We start from the raw sequence: 18077 nt of genomic DNA, 5'->3' as shown, positions 1-18077 counted from the left end.
TGCTTCATCTACTCTCACTACTTCAGGCAACATCTCTGCATCTTATGCTCTTATTACTTCCAGCAAAAGAGAAGGTAAACAGTAATCTAAAATAAAAACCATATAAGCAATAATGTTAGCACTTTCTCTCTTATCTCTCTAGCAAATTCCTCATTAGGAGTTAGAAGGTGAAAAATTTTTATTTTTATTTTTTTTGAGACAGGGTCTCACTCTGTCACCCAGGCTAGAGTAAGGTAGAGTGAACAGGGGTCACAGCAGCCTTGAACTCCCAGGCCCAAGCAATCCACCCGCCTCAGCTTCCCAAGTAGCTGGGACTACAGGCACACACCACCATGCCCAGCTAATTTTTAAATTTTTGTGTAGAGATGGGGTCTCCATTTGCCCAGGCTGGTCTTGAACTTCTGGGCTCAAGAGATATTCATGCATCGGCCTCCCAAAGTGCTGGGATTGCAGATGTGAGCCACCACGCCCGGCTGGAAAATCTTAAAATCAATCCAAGAAGTGCTGGCTGGGTTGTACTACATGATTAGGCCCATGCATATGCTTAGGGTTTCCATGAAGCCCTTCAGCAGGATAAATTCAAGAAAAATTAACAGGTAAAGCCTTAGAAACCATTGCACGCCAGATTTTGTGTCACCAAACACAAATACAATAAATTTAGAGAACATAAGTTCCCTGAATGAAAATGAAAGATAAAAATAAAAAAGAAAGAAAAAGGAAAAATAAGAAAAAAGATATTGAAAAAGTCTGAGAACACAGAGTTCTGTAAGCAGTTGTGGTTGAGCATATTGTACTATATCTTAAATAAAATAAAGTCATTACTACAACCCCTTTTAATAAGTATTAACATCAACTTCTCTCTGATATAAAGTGAAAATGAAGAAAAGTGAGTATCTATGTAAGTCTAAAATAGACTTTAAATGAAGAAACCATAAATACTATACATTCATGGGTTGCATAACAATGTTTCGGTCAACAATGGACCACATATACCACTGTAGCCTATAAGATTATAATATCACATTTTTATAGTACCTTTTCTATGTTTGGATACACAAATACTTACCGTTCTGTTAGAGTTGTCTAAGTAATAGGCTATACCATGTAGCCTGGATGTGCAGTAGGCTATGCCATCTAGGTTTAGTATACCCTGTGATGTTGCACAATGATGCATTTCTAAGAATGTATCCCCACTGTTAAACAACATATGACTGTATATATTTCCCTTGTTATGCCGTACCTTTGCCATCCCATCATTTCTTCATTCACTTCTTCAGCAAACATTGTTACCTATAGAAGGGTGGTTTTTGGCACTGTGGAAAGAGCTAGACCTGTAAAGATGAATAAGCCGGTTCCTGCTGTCTGGGCTCAGTCTATTCACTCAACTAGTGGTAATAACTATAATGACGAAGATTGAAAGAAATTGCTCTCTTAGCTAAAACACAAGAAGGAGCAGAGCTTAAGAGAGGTGAGGTAAGTAGAACCTCACATTCTATTTTGGCAGTCTTTGCATTGGTCCCACTTTTCCTGGGTTGGGGAATACTGTTTCTTCTGTCACGCACTACTGTCCTCTGTTGCTCCCCTCTGTCACTCCTCTCACTCTCTTTTTTCCTCCTGCAGCAAAGGGAAAAAGTCAAAGAGGCCATGAGTGGACTAGGGAAAGGGGAAACAGGAAGTTGTTCAGGTACCTTGTGTAGTAGGTCTCCTTTTCTTGGGCCATGGGGAAAAGCAAAGGCTGGATTCTGATTGTCTGAGAGCGAAAAGGGACCACAGAGGCCATCCTTACTATCTGTTTATAGCTGAGGACACTGAGGCTTAATAACTTACCAAGGCCATGCAATTAGTGGCATTGGCAGCACTAGAACTCAGGCTTCTTGACTTCCAGAGAGTTAGAATGGAGCACTTCTAATTCTTTATGCAGGGTAGGGTGGTAGCCAGAGATGGAAACCCTACTACTGGCTTCACTAGCTTCTTCAGCCATTATTCTGATTATCTTCTTCACTATCAAGCAGTCCTTCATTTCTGATCCTCCAAACAACTGGACAATTTATTAATGTAGTCACCCCATAGTTCTCTGTTCAGTAGGGACTTACTTTCAAATCTTCTCTGTCATTTCCGTTATCCTCCCCATAAAGAACAAATTATGGTTTCTCGACATTCTTTTGAAAACGTGCAACCCAAACCGCAAAGCTTCAAAGATCTGTTTGGTGAGGTAAAATGATGTCTTTGTGTTCTGCTTTTCAACGCATCCTACTTTGACTTTTGGTTTTGCTCATTTGTTAGTAAATTTTCAACACTTTACTTACTTTTACGGTGTCAGTAAAGACCTTGAGGAACTTATATAGTTGATCTATTTCTATAAGGGTGCTCTCCTGAACCTTGTCCTGTGTGAAGGCCTGCCTTTTTTCTTTTTTCTCTTTCTTTCTTTTTTTTTTTTTTCCATTTGTTAGCTTGTCAGTAATGACCGGGTAGCGGATACATGTCAAGAAAACTAATCACCTTCTAACAGGATTAGGACTAGAATTAATGCAGATCTTGTGCCCTTCCTGTTCCCGCTTTGGTAACCCAAGCTCCACCACTGCTCAGAGACTAGCTGGAGGGCAACGGCGCCCCACAGCATCTCACACTGTGTTGGGATCCTAGGTGGTGACCTTTGTGAGATTCAGTACTGAGTTTCTGGGAGACGGCGCTGCGGTTGTGATTGGAACTGTTGGCCGACGCACCTCTGGACGCCCAGTGAGGCAAAAGCATCTCCTGTTTTCAAGGTGATGACACTGGGCTGGAATGCCGCGGGGCCAACCAGTCCGTCCTGCCAGACAAGTTTCTGGTCCAGTGAGCCTCCGACCCGCCGCGCGTCTCAAGCTGACAAGGCCGGGGAGGCGTTTAAAGGAGCAGTGTTGAGCGCTGTCAACATTTAGCGGGCGTCTTTGAGTAGTTCCTCCAGCCCTAGCAGCGGCCCAGGGACTAGCCTCAAGTTCTCAACGCTCACTTCCAGCCCGCGCTGGCCCCGCCTCCGCCTCCCAGGTCCTCAGCCTCCTCCCGCCCAGCCGCTCCCACCTTTTCTCAGGGCCCCACCTGCCAGCAGGCAGAGGCGGGGGCGGGGTCGCGGGCCGGGCTCCTGACGTCACCTCGCGGGGAGGCGGGACTGTGGGAACCGCAGTGCAGCGCAGAGGGGCGGGGCCTGCGGCGCGAGACCCGGTGCGGGAGGCCCGGGAAGGGAGAAGTGTGCGGGGCCGGGACCAGCCTGTTTCAAGTCCGGCTCCGGGGGGCGGGGCGGGGCGGGAGGGGCCGGCGTGGCGGCGGGAGCCCAGCGCCGCGCTAAAGCGGGTCAAGAGTCCTCCTTTTCTACCCGCCCCTTCTCCTCCTCCCACCTGGGCCTCTGCGTGGAGACGCGCACCTGGCAACCGGAGGCCGCGTCTCCGCCTTCTCTGCTAGCGCCAGGCGCCCCGAGCCTGCCCGGGACCTCCGCCGGAGCCGCGCTCGCTGCAGGCGGCCTCGAGCGCTCTCTCGTTGATGCCGTTTTGGAGGTGACCGGCGCGGCGGCCGCTCTATGGTGGGGCCGCTTTAGTGGCTGCGGCTCCGCGGGACTCCAGGGCGCGGCTGCGAGGTGGCGGGGCGCCCCGCCTGCAGAACCCTGCTTGCAGCTCAGGTTTCGGGGTGCTTGAGGAGGCCGCCACGGCAGCGCGGGAGCGGAAGATGTTGGAGCTGAGGCACCGGGGAAGCTGCCCCGGCCCCGGGGAAGCGGTGTCGCCGCCACCCCGCGAGGGAGAGGCGGCCGGCGGCGACCACGAAACCGAGAGCACTAGCGACAAAGTAAGTGGAGCTGAGAGAGGCGGACGCCGCGCCCTGGCTGGGTCCTGGTTGGAAGCGGGACATCTGAGAGCAAGGGTGGGGCTCGTCCAGCGTCAGGTGAGGCTGCAGGCTGCCGGTGCACCTTCCTCCCTGCCTGGCACTGCTTCCTCCTTCCCCAGAGGGGGTCGGGACCCGGGATCCCAGTGGCGGTGCGGTTCCCAGGGTGACCGCGGCCGCTGCCCGGGAGAAATGGGCTACTCAACCCGGCTTACAGTTTAGGTTCGTCTTCCGGTCCCTTTTTCAGGATCTGGGGCCGACGCTGGAATCAGGAGGGAACCTGCCCTCCTAGGGGCTGCAGTGCAGTTAGTAGCTGCCACCTCACCTCTCTTCTCAGTAGAGAGAACAAAGTTAGTAAGGACTAGAGACGTGCCACCGTCGGCTCTTATCATTTCATTGGATCCTGACGCGGGAGGCTTGGCTTCTCGCGCTGCCCCATCTGCACTTTCATTTTCTCCATCATTTTTCAGTATGATAGATTTTGGAGGTTTGAGAGTATCATGCACGTGACATAATAGTAATCTTCCAGCTTCTTTTGAGTACACGGCAGACAGTGCAATTCTTCTGTCTACCAGTAGATTTCATATAACCCGACGTTAATTCATGAAGACTTTTCACTTCCTTTTCTATAGATTACTCTTCTTTCACATTTAAGAATAAGTAGATGTGATATTACTTAAAGCTAGAAAAGGAATTCGGGCGTGTGTTTGGTAATACAGTGGTGCAAGTAAGAACTTGTGAAGAAATGCAGTTTTATGACCTTATGGACTGGATGGTTTGGGAAATTGGGCCAGAGAATAGATTGTTGTATCAAACCGTCTGTTTAGAAAATTCCATTTTATTTGAGAAACCCAAAACACGTAAACTGTTTCTAGAAGCATACTTTGGAAGCAGGCATTGCAGTTTGAGTTACAGAAGTGAGGTAGATTGCCCAAGGTCAAATTCGTGGCTCTTGAAACTAGAATCTAAGTTTCCTGATTCCTTTTCTTCTGATTTATGTGGTTGCTGAGATTAGCTGGCAGTTCTGATTTGGGGAGGATTCCACCCGAAAGTTGATGTTGATGAATTTGATGTAACCCAAATTACAAAGCCCTAATAGGAACGTATCACATGATACCACGACATAAACATAAACGTGATTCTTAGTACTAAAACCTTAGAATCAATGCAGTGACACTTTTTTCCCCTTACCCTTGATAGTAAGTAGAATAAAATGAGTCTGTAATAGAACAAATGTGTCAAGGAATTACCCAAAATATAACAATTTCCAGCTACTGAAGGTTGAAGTTACAAAACTAGAAACAGTGGGCTGAGAATAGTCTGTGAAAACTGCCTTGGAAACTAGACCCAAAATAGAATTAATTAGGTTGGGATTTGTTTTGTTTTGTTTTTAGCACTGGTATAGTTTCGCATCAAGGAAATACCAGCTTCTCTATGTTGACTTCCTTAACTCGACAAAGCTAACAAGCTTTTGTAAGAGAAAAGATGTTCAGGAAGCCATGCATAAAATACCTTTGGAATTAAGTTTTTTCTTTTTTTAACACCATAATATATTTAAAATGGAAACTACTTCTGTCATGTGATTTGACTCATTAGAACTGTTGTCTCTAGCTATCTGTGACTGGGTTACCTTGCTGCATATTTATTTATTTATCAGTGCAGTACTGTTGGTTTTTATTGACACATGTCCAGCTGGATTTTGTTTTCTGAAAGTAGACTTTGCTATATGTAACCTGTTTTGTCAAGATTTCTTAGACAAGGATGAACATATTCAAACCATATCTAAAATACTGCTCTACTTTTAGAGTTTATCATGAGGAACTTTTGACTTGGCAAGCTTATAGATGTTGAACTCTATCCCTGTCTGTCCTTTCTTATCAGGGTGTGTATTTGAATACACCTATATTTCCAGGTCAAGGGCTATTTTAAAATCAGTTTGCACACTGGAGGCTGGTTAATATTTGGTCAATTCAAACTCATTAAAGGCCTTCTCTGTTCCATTGCAGTAAAGGCAAAACTCTTGGGGAATTAGTGAAAGAAATGAAGGAGGTACATTATATTCTGCTATTATAATACACTCCCATGCATTGCCATTTTGTAGTCTTTTAATAATGGTGTTATTAACATGACACTCCCTTTGTTCCGGACTGGTGACTTATGCTGAGAGAAGGCTCTGTACTCCAGATAATTAGCAAGTGAAAAAAATACTTCTTACCTGCAGGGCAATGTTCCCAAGTGTTAAATGATGGAGTGGTACTTGAAAAATGACAAGGGACCTCTTCAGTAAACCCTGCAGGAGACATATATGAGTTAGATTTATTAGAAGTCTGTACAAGGCTCCTTGTTAGCATAGAGGGCATCCTTGGCCTCTACCTGGAGACTGTAGGAAAAGCTCTAAACAGTGGATGAGGATTGAGCTGGGAATGAAGGGATTCCTGGGACTCACCAGGTTTACAAGGGTTTGGGTAGGGTGTTCTAAGCAAAGGACGTGTTGGGTTTTTTCTTGAATCAGCATTCTAGACACAGGGTTGGACATACAGAGGAAGAGATAATGAAGGTCCTGAGAGCAAAAGGAGGAGGCATTGCTTAGAGCAGTGGTCCCCAAACTTTTTGGCACCAGGGATCAGTTTTGTGGAAGACACTTTTTTCCACAGATGGGTTGGGGGAATGGTTTCAGGATGATTCAGGTACATTACATTTATTGTGCACTTTATTTCTATTATTATTACATTGTAATATATAATGAAATAATTATACAACTCGCCATAATATAAAATCCATGGGAGCCCTGAGCTTGTTGTCCTGCAACTATACAGTCCCACCTGGGGGGTGATGGGAGACAGTGACAGATCATCAGGCATTAGATTCTCATAAGGAGCATGCAGCCTAGATCCCTCGCATGTGCAGTTCACAACAGGGTTCAAGCTCCTGTGAGGATCTAATGCTGCTGTTGATCTGACAGGAGGCAGTGCTCGGCGGTAATGCGAGCGATGGGGTGTGGCTGTAAATACAGAGGCAGCTTCGCTCGCAGGCCACTCACCTCCTGCTCTGCAGCTGGTTCCCAACAGGCCCAGTTCTTAACAGGCCGGTACTGGTCTGTGGCCTCGGGGTTGGGGACCCCTGGCTTAGAGGACATCATCAGACATCATCAGTAGTACTTAGGATTAAGGGCTGAGACAGAACATGGAGTTTAGCAAAAGATCTAAGTAGAAGCAGGTTTAGGTTGAGGAAATTGAGAGGTGAAATGTTGGTAGTTACTGTTACAAAGTGGCAGTGAAAGGAATACAGGATGGCAACTAGAGAGACAGGAGGATTAATGAAGATTTTTCTTTTCAGAGGAGGGGAAATATATATTTGTATGAAAGTCAAATGAGTAAAGATGTTGAAGACAATGGGTAGGCCCTAGGAAAAAGAAAGCAAACATGGGGTAGAGACTATGGATTATTGGGATATCCAAGGAAAGAAAAGAGGGATGCATGTCCCTTCCTTAAGAAAAGAAAGACAGAATGAAGGGCGGATACAGGAACATTTTGAAAAGCAGAAAGGAGAAGATCAAGTGTTGGATGCCTTCAGTTAGTAAAGTAGGAACTCAGAACCAGTGAGCTTCAAGGGATCTTAGAAACAACTTGGTTTAACTCAATTCATAAATATTTATATTTGTATATATTTATATATAATTTGGTATATATACAATTAAATTATAAACAATAAAGTTGTGTTCAGTTGAATCTTCACTGAGTTTGATAATTCTGTATAGTTTTATAATCGTTACCTTTTGGTCATTTCATATCACACTTCCCAAAAATAACAGTTCAAATGTGTTCCAGTCACATTCAGTGTTGTGTGACTGTGTGTTAGGAATATCCCCATTTAATAGCTGAGAAGAAGAAAAGCAATGTGAGTGATTTAGGCCTGGGGAGTGCCAGAGGTCCAGGATGTAGGGAATTAGAGAGTCAGCGAAGCCAAGATTGAAGTGGATGACCACAGATTCAGGTCGGCAGGGAAGTGGGCTGGTGAAGATCTAATGGGTTGAGTGGGAAAGAGCATTGAAACAGAAAGAGCTAAGACATGACATGTAGAGACCAAGGGAGAACTTCCCCTCTGCCCTCTGAAGACTTGCCAGAAAAAACTGACGACAGGTAAATTAATCGGAGAAATGGCATACAAATTAACATGTGGGATGGAAGGAGGGAGACAGAGTGATTACCTGAACCCCAAGAGGCGCAGAAGCTTATATACCATCTTGAGACAAAGGTGGTCCTGTCATGTAGATGAAACCTCATAGGGAGCAGCCCTCAGAGAGAATAGACGGTGAATATTTCTTTCAGAATTTTAAAAGTGTCAGACTCTCAGTTAATCTTTCCTAGATCCAGACAAGAGAGAACCTTCAGAGAAGGCCAAGTTGCATCAATGCAGATTTTCTCTACAGATGCAAATCTCCCTCACAAAAGACAGCTTTGCAGGGCTGTTTGTTTGCAGGCCCTCTGAACAGCCATCTCAAAATATGTCAAAGAAGTATAATTTGGGGTGAAATATTTTGATTTCCTTCACTTGCTAGACCCTGAAGTGGGAGAAAGGAGGGTGCACATTGAGGCTGTGGCCAGTCAAGGGGAGCACACGTGGAATAGTGTGCTTTCAGGTAAGGTCCCTGTGTGTTTGTGCATGGGGCTGCTACTTAGAGATTTTGGTTTGTGAAGTTGAGGGGAAAACAATCCAGAGATCAGTTAACGTCTCTCCTCCATTTGAGATGTGTGCAGGTTCTTTCATAAATACATTTTTTTTTTTTTTTTTGAGACGGAGTCTCGCTCTGTCACCCAGGCTGGAGTGCAGTGTTGCGATCTCAGCTCACTGCAAGCTCCGCCTCCCGGACTCACGCCATTCTCTTGCCTCAGCCTCCCGAGTAGCTGGGACTACAGGCGCCCGCCACCATGCCCAGAGAATTTTTTGTATTTTTAGTAGAAGACGGGGTTTCACCATGTTAGCCAGGATGGTCTCGATCTCCTGACTTTGTGATCCACCCGCCTCGGCCTTCCAAAGTGCTGGGATTACAGGCGTGAGCCACTGTGCCCAGCCAATACATTATTATTTTCAAATAAACTTTTAATTTTGGAACAACTTTGATTTATGTAACCACCCCACAGGTTCTTCTTGCTTGCTGCCCAGATAGAACTGGTTTATCAACACGGGAGAATTGCAATAGAGAAAAAGAGTTTAATGCACACAGAGCCGGCTAAACAGGAGGCCAGGGTTTTATTATTACTCAAATTAACCTCCCTAAAAATTTGGAGGCTAGACTTTTTAAAAGATAGTTTGGTGTGCAGGGGGGTTAGAGAATAGGTGCTGCTGATTGGTTGGGGAGGCAATTACGGGGATATGGAAAATGGTCCTTGTATGCTGAGTCCACTTCTGGATGGTAGGCCATAGGGGTTGCTGGTTTGGGAGGAGTTATCCAGTCATCAGAAATATAAAAATCTGAAAGTAGTCTATCTTTTAAAAGGCCAATCTTAGCTTCTTTAATAGTGATACTATGTATAGAAGTAATTGGAGAAGTTACAAATCTTGTGATCTCCAGAGCAGTGGCTGGTAGTTGTTTACATGTAATCACAGCAAAATTCACTTCCCTCTCATAATCCTAAACTTGTGACCTTTTATTAGTTTCATAAAGGCAGTTTAGTTTAGGGAAGAGCTATTATCATTTAACCTATAAACTAAATTTCTTCCAAAGTTAGCTTGGTCCTCACTTGGGAATGACCATGGGCAGCTTGAAGCTTAAAGGCAAGATAGAGTTGGTTAGGTCAGATTTTTTTTCACTGTTATGATTTTCTCACTGTTACAGTTTTTGTAAAGGTGGTTGGTTTCATTTACAGAAGCATTACAAAGATTTCTGTGTACTTTTCACTGACTTTCCCATAAGGTTTGTATCTTGCATAACCATGGTACGCCGGTCAAAACTTAAGAAATTAACATAGCTATAATATCATCTTAGATGCAGATACTATTCAGAAATTCACTGGTTGTTCCACTGTCTGTTTACTGCCCTGGGATACAATCCGGGATTCAACACTGCATTTTGTCTACTTTATTTTGTTATTGTAAAAGCCTTATTGTGTTTTTGTAAATTACTTCATTTTGGTACACTTCACTACAGGTTGTGCTGATGTCACCTGTAAGTGTAATGAACATTTTCTATAGTTTTTCATCTAGATCTAGGCCATTAATAAAATATTAATGTTTAGATCTAGATTTCTGGACTACTGTTTGGGCTGATACTCCCTAATTGTTGATAAATTATCAGTCAGTATTACTACCTAAATAATTTTCCATGATTCAGCTTTTATCATGCACAGCATATTCATTTCATTTAATAACATTTTTTAAAAATGCTGGCTTCCAAAATATCAGCAACCCAGCCAAGTGGTAAGAGAGAGCTGGGTTTTTAGCTTACTGCAGTGAGGAAAACTTCCACAGAGCCTTGGTAGTATTTCAGAAGGGGAGAGGCAAGGTGTAACTTATTTGAGAATTGGAAGTTTGGTTTAAGGCTGGTCTTTTTTTTTTTTTTTTTTTGAAACAGAGTCTCGCTCTGTTGCCCAGGCTGGAGTGCAGTGGCACGACCTCAGCTCACTGCAAGCTCTGCCTCCCGGGTTCACGCCATTGTTCTGCTTCAGCCTCCCAAGCAGCTGGGACTACAGGCGCTCGCCACCACGCCTGGCTAAGTTTTTTGTATTTTTAGTAGAGACGGGGTTTCACCATGTTAGCCAGGATGATCTCAATCTCCTGACCTTGTGATCTGCCTGCCTTGGCCTCCCAAGGTGCTGGGATTACAGGCATGAGCCACCGCACCCGGCCTAAGGCAGGTCTTTCAGTGTGGGGAATTGATTAGGATTGGGTAAGGGTCACAATGTAACAATTTGGGGTTAGTGGATAAGCCAGATAAGGATTTTGAGGCAAACGTTTTCAGAGAGTCTTAGGACTAAACTGTTCGTTGATGCTTCCTTTCAAAGAGTTGATGTGTCTTTTAGAAATTCTTGTAAATAACATGAACTCTAGCAAGAGTTTCCAGGAATACTCAAGTTATACTAATGAAAGAGTGAATCTGAAGGCATGGTAATGTAAAGTAAGCTATGTGCGGGTTAGGAATGGTAGTTAACTTGAGATTTCTAAAGAATATCTGAGGGTTACCATATGAATTTTCACTTACTGTTTATGATCTTTAAAGAATTCATTTTCTTATTATTTTGAGAGATACTACCATAGAATGTCATCAACTACATCAGGCTTTGGATGTGTACCACAGTGGGTTTTTTTGATGCTGTCATCCTAAGGAAGAAGCGGAGGCATAACATAGAATTTAAAGACAATACTTGAGCCAAATTTAAAGACTTTACTTGAGCCAAAGTGAGTACACTGCCTGGGACATACTTCCAAGTTGCCCGGGGGAGTGCCTTGGTTGGCCTTTGTTATAAGCAAGTTTTTAAAGGCAAAAAGGAACAAGGAATGGGCTGGTACAAAGTTGTTTGACAGGAATTCTCATTGCCTTACAGAGATAATATTGATGAATGATTGGCTATTCAGCTTTAAAATGTAAGGTATGAGTTACAGTGTCTTTATGGCTACCTGGTATCAGTCCAGAGCCAACATAGCAAGTGGCTGGAAGAGGTAATTGTTTAGCTCAAACGGTGAGAGACATGACTGCTGACACATTTTAAATGCCTCTCGGGGCCTGATAATTTAATGAGACTCATATTCTTCAAAATAAAAATTTCTTTTCCTTTTTAACACAAACAATATTTTGTTTGTCAAAATATACTGGGGAAAAGTGGGATAATTTAATGTCCTCTGGAAAATTATGAAGAAAAATTAAGATATATGTACATGTAGTATGAGTATTCTTTATGTGTTTATGAATTTCATTTTTGTAAAATAGACTCTCACATTTCTTCCCAGATAACACAGATAAATACAGGGGTCTGGCGTGTTTGTTTTCCTTTAACCATTCTATATTTGGGGATGTCTTTTCCAAAAATACAGATTTTAGTTCAGTGTAAAGAACATGGGTCATTTAGGAAATTATAAACATATTTCTTGAGGCTTGGTTTGGTTCTGTGCATTCAGTAAATGCTTGTTGAGTGCCTATTATAAGCAAGACACTGCTTGAATGTTACTTTTTTGTGGCTTTTTTATACTCTTTGAGAAAAGAGGTGGTGTCAGGATTTGTTTGTTGCTCAACAACTGATTGTAAAATATATTAATCTCTTGAATTATGGACTTTTACTGCATGGAATAATGATATAAACTAATTTTTTAGTGCAAAATAATTTATAATTTGCAAAATACTTGCTTATACTTAATATCAATTTTAGTCTTTTAATGATTATATAGGCAAGGGAGATAGGTTTAGTTTACATTATGAGAAAATTGGAATTTGACAGCCTAAATGCCCTGCTCAGAATCATGGTATTTAGAGCCAGGATTTACCTTAAATTTTCTAATTAAAAAATGTAAAGGAGAAATCAGATGTGTGGTCCTAAATGTATAAAATCAATTTAAAACATTAAGAAAATTTTTACTTTGTTATTACCTAGTGTGATTTTGGACTAATTTGGTCTTTTTGAATCTATGAAATGTTGGCATTGGATTAGAAATTTTTAGCTGAAAGCCTGTCATTGGGTGATTTCAGGTGCCTAGATTTAAAACAGCACTTCAAGTATTTCATCACTTATGATCAATTATAAGAAATCATTAGCTTTTATTTCATAAAAGCTATAAAGCTATAAAGCTGTTTATACTTTATTTGGTTGAGAAATGTTTCAGAACTTATTTAATGAGAATGACATCACATTTTGAAACAACTCTAGAAATGGAGAGGAAGTAATTTCATTAATGACCAATTTTTTTGGTTTGTTTGTTTCTGTTTTGAGGCAGAGTCTCACTCTGTCACCCAGGCTAGAGTGCAGTGGCACACGATCTTGGGTCACTATAAGCTTCGCCACTGACCCCCCCCCGCCCCATTTCAAGCAGTTCTCCCATCTCAGCCTCCCAAGTAGCTGGGATTACAGGCACGCAGCACAAAAGCCCAGCTAATTTTTGTATTTTTAGTAGCGATGGGGTTTCACCATGTTGGCCGGGTTGGTCTTGAACTCCTGACCTCAAGTAATCCACCTGTCTCGGCCTCCCAAAGTGCTGGGATTACAGGCGTGAGCCACTGTGCCCAGCCAACCAATTGGTTTTTGATCATCCCTGAGATACGCCAAGTTTATTATCTAAGTTTTTACTTATTTTCTTATCCTCAAAATGAGGTGAAAGATATTTTTCAGGTTATGTCATTGAATGTTTGTTTGCTTAACATTTTCTCAGAACTGTCAAAATTTTAAACTTTTAAAATATGAAATTGAAAGGCACAGGATGGGAGAAAAAAGAGTCCAGTCCAGAGTGGACTCTCATCTACGGAAATTTATAGCTGCTTTTTGCAAACATCGCAGCTAAGAAAGCAGTGTTGCTTTTCTGCTTCCTGGCTATGGTTTCAGTTCCCTTTATTTGCTGGAACCCATGGCCAGCTATTTAAGAGCTTTCTGCAAGGCTGATGTAGCCAATCTGACTTCATCACCTGGGTGACCCAGGTGGGATCAGACACCTTGACAGTTAAGTTTTGGCTGACTGCTACCATCCAGTCCCAAGCAGGTCATTTCACAAACAATGTGGGGCTGTCTGTGGGTCAATGAATATTTATTAAGCCCATCTGGAAGTTCACATTTTATCTCAATATATAAAAATCCAGATTCGGAAAACCAAATTAGACTCGTCTTTCAAGGTTGTGCTTTTTATTTTTTCATCTACTTACTATGCTTGTACTTGAACTGTCTCAGAGTTGAGGCTTCGAATAATTCTGTGGGGCACTATTCACGTAGAGTTCAATGTAGATAGTGCCCCCTGGAATTCTGCTTGTAGTAGTCCCATTTATAATAATGTATACTGCTTTTAATAAATATGAGGTTGATACAAAAAGGTGTACAAAGTATACAAGAAGATAAGGATACTAGCTAGTGATCTGGGTGACTTATCCTCTCAGAGGTATTCCTTCTTTGTCTTGATAGGTTTACAACATATGTTTGCATCCTCTGTCACCTTAAATAATGAATTTCAAATGTATGATTATTTGAGCTCAAAGCTTGAGGATGGCCACTCTGGAGCTTAGATTCAAGTTGCGCTGAGTATACACTCTGATTAGCAGCAGTTACAAGGTTTGTGGTTTTTTTTTTCTCCTTTAGATAGAGTCTTGCTCTGTCACTCAAGCTGGAGTGCAGTGGCGCAATCTTGGTTCACTGCAACCTCTGTCTCCCAGATTCAAGCGATTCTCCTGCCTCAGCCTCCTGAGTAGCTGGTATTACAGGCGCACTCTACTGCACCTGACTAGTTTTTGTATTTTCGTAGAGACGGGGTTTCACAATGTTGGCCAGGCTGGTCTCAAACTCCTGACCTCAAGTGATCCACCCGCCTCGGCCTCCCAAAGTGCTGGGATTACAGGCATGAGCCACCGTGCTGGCCTACAAGTGGGTTTTTAAGGAAAAAAGAAAAGGCAGTTCCTAAATTGTTTAACAAGGATTTAGATTAAAATAAACTATTGATTGGCTACACATTGTTCTTTGCATCATAAATTCCAGGAAGATAAGGGGTGAGGCAGCCAGTCTGAAACAAAATGCCTTTAAGTAATTGCTCCCAGGCACAGGTGTGGAGGTGTGACTGAAGTCCCATACTTTGGGGCCTGATAAATTTTACATACCTCACATAGCTGGGTCAGCTCAGAGCTATTTTTCTTTTTTCACCCCAATCAATATATTATTTAGTGTAGGAGAGTGAAAACCCTTCTAGGTTTCTTGGCTGGGCTACAAATTAAATTGACATAAGACAAGAGAAAAACCATTTTTCTCTTGTTTAATTATATATGTGCAAAACAAAACAGGAAAGAAGGATCAGATTTTTGAAGTTTATATAGCACCCTGAGATACTGAAAGGAACCTATTCAGCTTCTAAGGGGTGCTGGCCACGCAAGTTCTGGGAGGGTAACGGGAGGAAATGCATGGTGAATAAAGGCTGTCTTGTTATGCGGATAGTCTCTCAGGTAATAAAAGTCTCAGAGCAGCTGTCTTCCTTATACAAATACTTTACTAATTTGTATACTAAAGTATACAAATACTTACTAATTTAAAACAATATTCCTTTATAGATATAAATTTTTTTACGAAATAACTGCATTTCAGAGCCACTAATGTGTCTGCAGTTTCTCAGAATTATAATCTTGAAATATACCAAAGAAGTATATTTTGAGGTGGCATATTCTAGTTCTCTATAGTCATATTTTAGGGTAATATGTCCTGAGTCTCAATATTAGTTTTGAAGTTTTCCCTACCTTTTTATTGTAACTTTTTAATAATATCGAAATGTTAAAAGGTTAGTACAATGATCATCAGCATACCTAGGACTTAACAGTTATTAAGAGATTGCTAAATTTGCTTTATCTTGCCATATATACACAGTTGGCTCTCCTTATCTATGGGTCATGGCTCACTGCAGGCTCAACTTCCCAAGCTCAGGTGATCCTCCCACCTCAGCCTGCCAAGTACCTGGGACCACAGGCATGCACCACCATGCCCAGCTAATTTTTACATTGTTTTTGTAGAAATGGGGTCTCCCTATGTTGTCCAGGCTGGTCTCAAACTCCTTGGCTCAAGCAGTCCTTCTGCCTCGGGCTCCCAAAGTGCTCCTAAAGGTGAAGCACAGGACATGAAAACCCTCAGTGCACATCATCCAAGAAATGGCCAAAATCGGTCTGGTGATGGTCAGTTTTTAGGAAAGGGATGCATTGTGAAACTGGCAAGCTGTCATATCAAAGCTGCAAAGAAGGAGAGTCCAGTAGCAGCCTCAGATGACTAGCTAAAGGTGTTAAAAGAAGGGGCACTCTGTTGTTTTCTAGAGCTGGTTTCTGCTTACTCCTTAGGAAAGAATTCTGGCTAAAAGTTAATAAGGAAGGGGCATAATGAGGCATGTCCAACCTCCTGTCCCATCGTGGCTGGAACTCAGTTTCTGAAGTTTCTCTAGTGTCCCTTTGGCCAAGAAGGGGTTTGTTCAGTCAGCCGGGGGGCTTGGGCTTTTATTTTTATTTCTCAATTATTTATAATACCTCATACAATATAAATTCTACATAAATAGTTGCATACTGTAGTTGTACAATATAGTATGCTGTATTGTTTAGAGAATAATGACAAGAAAAAAGTCTACGTGTTTAGTACAGATTCAGTCACCTTTTTTTTCCCTTTGAATATTTTTCATCTGAGGCTGGTTAAATTCACGAATATGGAACCCACAAATATGAGGGGGCCAACCATACTTGTTTTTCGCTCTAAATGAGGGCAAGGCAGAAAAGCTAGAGGCATTATTTATCTTAGCCCTCAAAAAGTGATGTACCTGTGAGGACCAATCATTAATAAGATCTCAGGTAAAAAACAAGTTTGGGATGGCAGTAATAATTCAGATTTTGAGTGAAACTCCTTCATTTTCTCTGTTCTTTTGTGTAATTCCATGGAGTTCTTTTCTTCTAGTGATCTTTATTCTTAATTTGGAATTTAAGACTTACATACATGAAACCATACAAAATAGTATGATCTTAATTTATAATAGAATGAGATATCACTGGAGGAAGATCAGAAGGAGCCAAACATCTAGGAAAGTCTTAAAATGGGCCTTAAAATTAAGTAAGATTTGAATATTGTAGATAGCATCTTAGGAATGGCAGAAAACAGAGCAGCAATCTTGTAGCCTGGAAGACTTGGCCCGATTCCATTTGAGGATAGAGAGATGACAGTCAAAATTCCCTCAGCACAAAGTCACCAAGCTTCTGGTTGCAGGAATGGCCATGGTGGGTGAGACTGCTGGGTGAACAGGCAATCAAAACATGTCATACAAATGTTGGCATGCAAAGAGCTGCACAAAATGGGCTGAGGAGCTCCCCTAGCTTCTGATTGCTGCAAAACAAATCACTAAAAACTTAGTGTCTTAAAACAATATAAGCTTACCTTACAGTTCTGGAGGTCAGGAGTCCAAAATGGGTCTCCCTAGGCTAAAGTGAAGATGTCCCGGTAGGACCATGTTCCTTCTGCAGGCTGTAGGGGAAAATCTGTTTCCTTGCCTTTTCTAGCTTCTAGAGACTAACGGCATGCCTTGGCTGGTGGCCCCTTACACCTTGCTCAAAACCAGCATCACTGTACCTCTGCTTCTGTCATCTCTGACTCTGATCCTCCAGTCTTCCACTTATAAGGACCCTTGTGATTATATTAGACTCACCTGTATAATCCAGGATAAGCTCACCACGTCAAGATCAGTTGACTAGCAAACTTAATCCTGCCCACTTCCTTAATTCTCCCTTGAATTGTACCAACATCTTCACATGTTCTGGGATTAAGACATGAATATCTTGGTGGGGGAAGTGGGGAGGGAAGCATTATTTTACCCTTGACAGGCTCCCTGAAGAAGAGTTTTCTAGAAATTACATCTAGGCTGATACCTTAAAGATAAATAGGCACCAGTCAGGCAAAGCCAGGCTCAAAGAGGAAGAGCGTAAGTTATAAATAGAAGAATACTGTAGCACAATATTGAGAGGCTACGACTCTTCACGCTGTGGGGAGCGCAGAAGCTTTAGTTCTGCCGAGCCTGGAGTGGCTGGGTGGGTGTGGCCAAAGCCCTGGCTGGAGAGTAAGAGGAGGCTGGGTTTATACCCTGTGATGAGGAGGTAGGTGGATGATGTAATCAGATTTGCCTTTTACTCAGGCATTTTATGTTATGTTGAGACACATTTGGTTTTCTCTTATCCAAGCATTGGGATCCACCACAAAGTGTAACTCCTGATTGGATTGGTAAAGTAGTACACTGGACCAACCAGTCACCTCCTTCCTTCAGTGGGGAATAGAACAGGGCTGCGGAGAAAGATTTGGGGACCAGTCTTTCCCTTTGCAGTTCAAATTAAAAAAAAATAAGGAGGCTTTATCAATTATAATTAATTAGTGTAGGATAGGACCACAGAGCCGATGCGTGAGGTAAGCAGATTTCTGTCTATAAAATACAGTGTTGTGGGAGCAGTGGCTCACAACTGTAATCCCAGTACTTTGGGAGGCCAAGGTGGGAGGATCGCTTGAGTCCAGGAGTTTGAGACCAGCCTGGGCAACATAGGGAGACCCTGT

At 42.4% G+C, this 18077-nt stretch overlaps 1 protein-coding gene across 2 annotated transcripts in view; it reads left to right on the top strand.

Moving 5' to 3' along the window:
• Positions 1 to 3206: 3206 nt before the first annotated feature.
• CDS1 (CDP-diacylglycerol synthase 1) overlaps positions 3207 to 18077 on the top strand; it is a 71900-nt gene continuing 57029 nt past the window's right edge. For both annotated transcript variants that reach the window (XM_058433211.1, XM_032147158.2), the window contains exon 1: positions 3207 to 3813. In XM_058433211.1, the coding sequence (XP_058289194.1) occupies positions 3697 to 3813 (117 nt within the window). In that variant the 5' untranslated portion in view covers positions 3207 to 3696. The remainder of the gene's footprint in view (positions 3814 to 18077) is intronic.

The sequence above is a fragment of the Hylobates moloch genome, unplaced genomic scaffold (genome assembly GCF_009828535.3).
Source record: "Hylobates moloch isolate HMO894 unplaced genomic scaffold, HMol_V3 SCAFFOLD_2, whole genome shotgun sequence".
NCBI classification, from domain to species: Eukaryota; Metazoa; Chordata; class Mammalia; order Primates; family Hylobatidae; genus Hylobates; species Hylobates moloch.
This window is presented reverse-complemented; position numbering and strand designations above follow the sequence as displayed.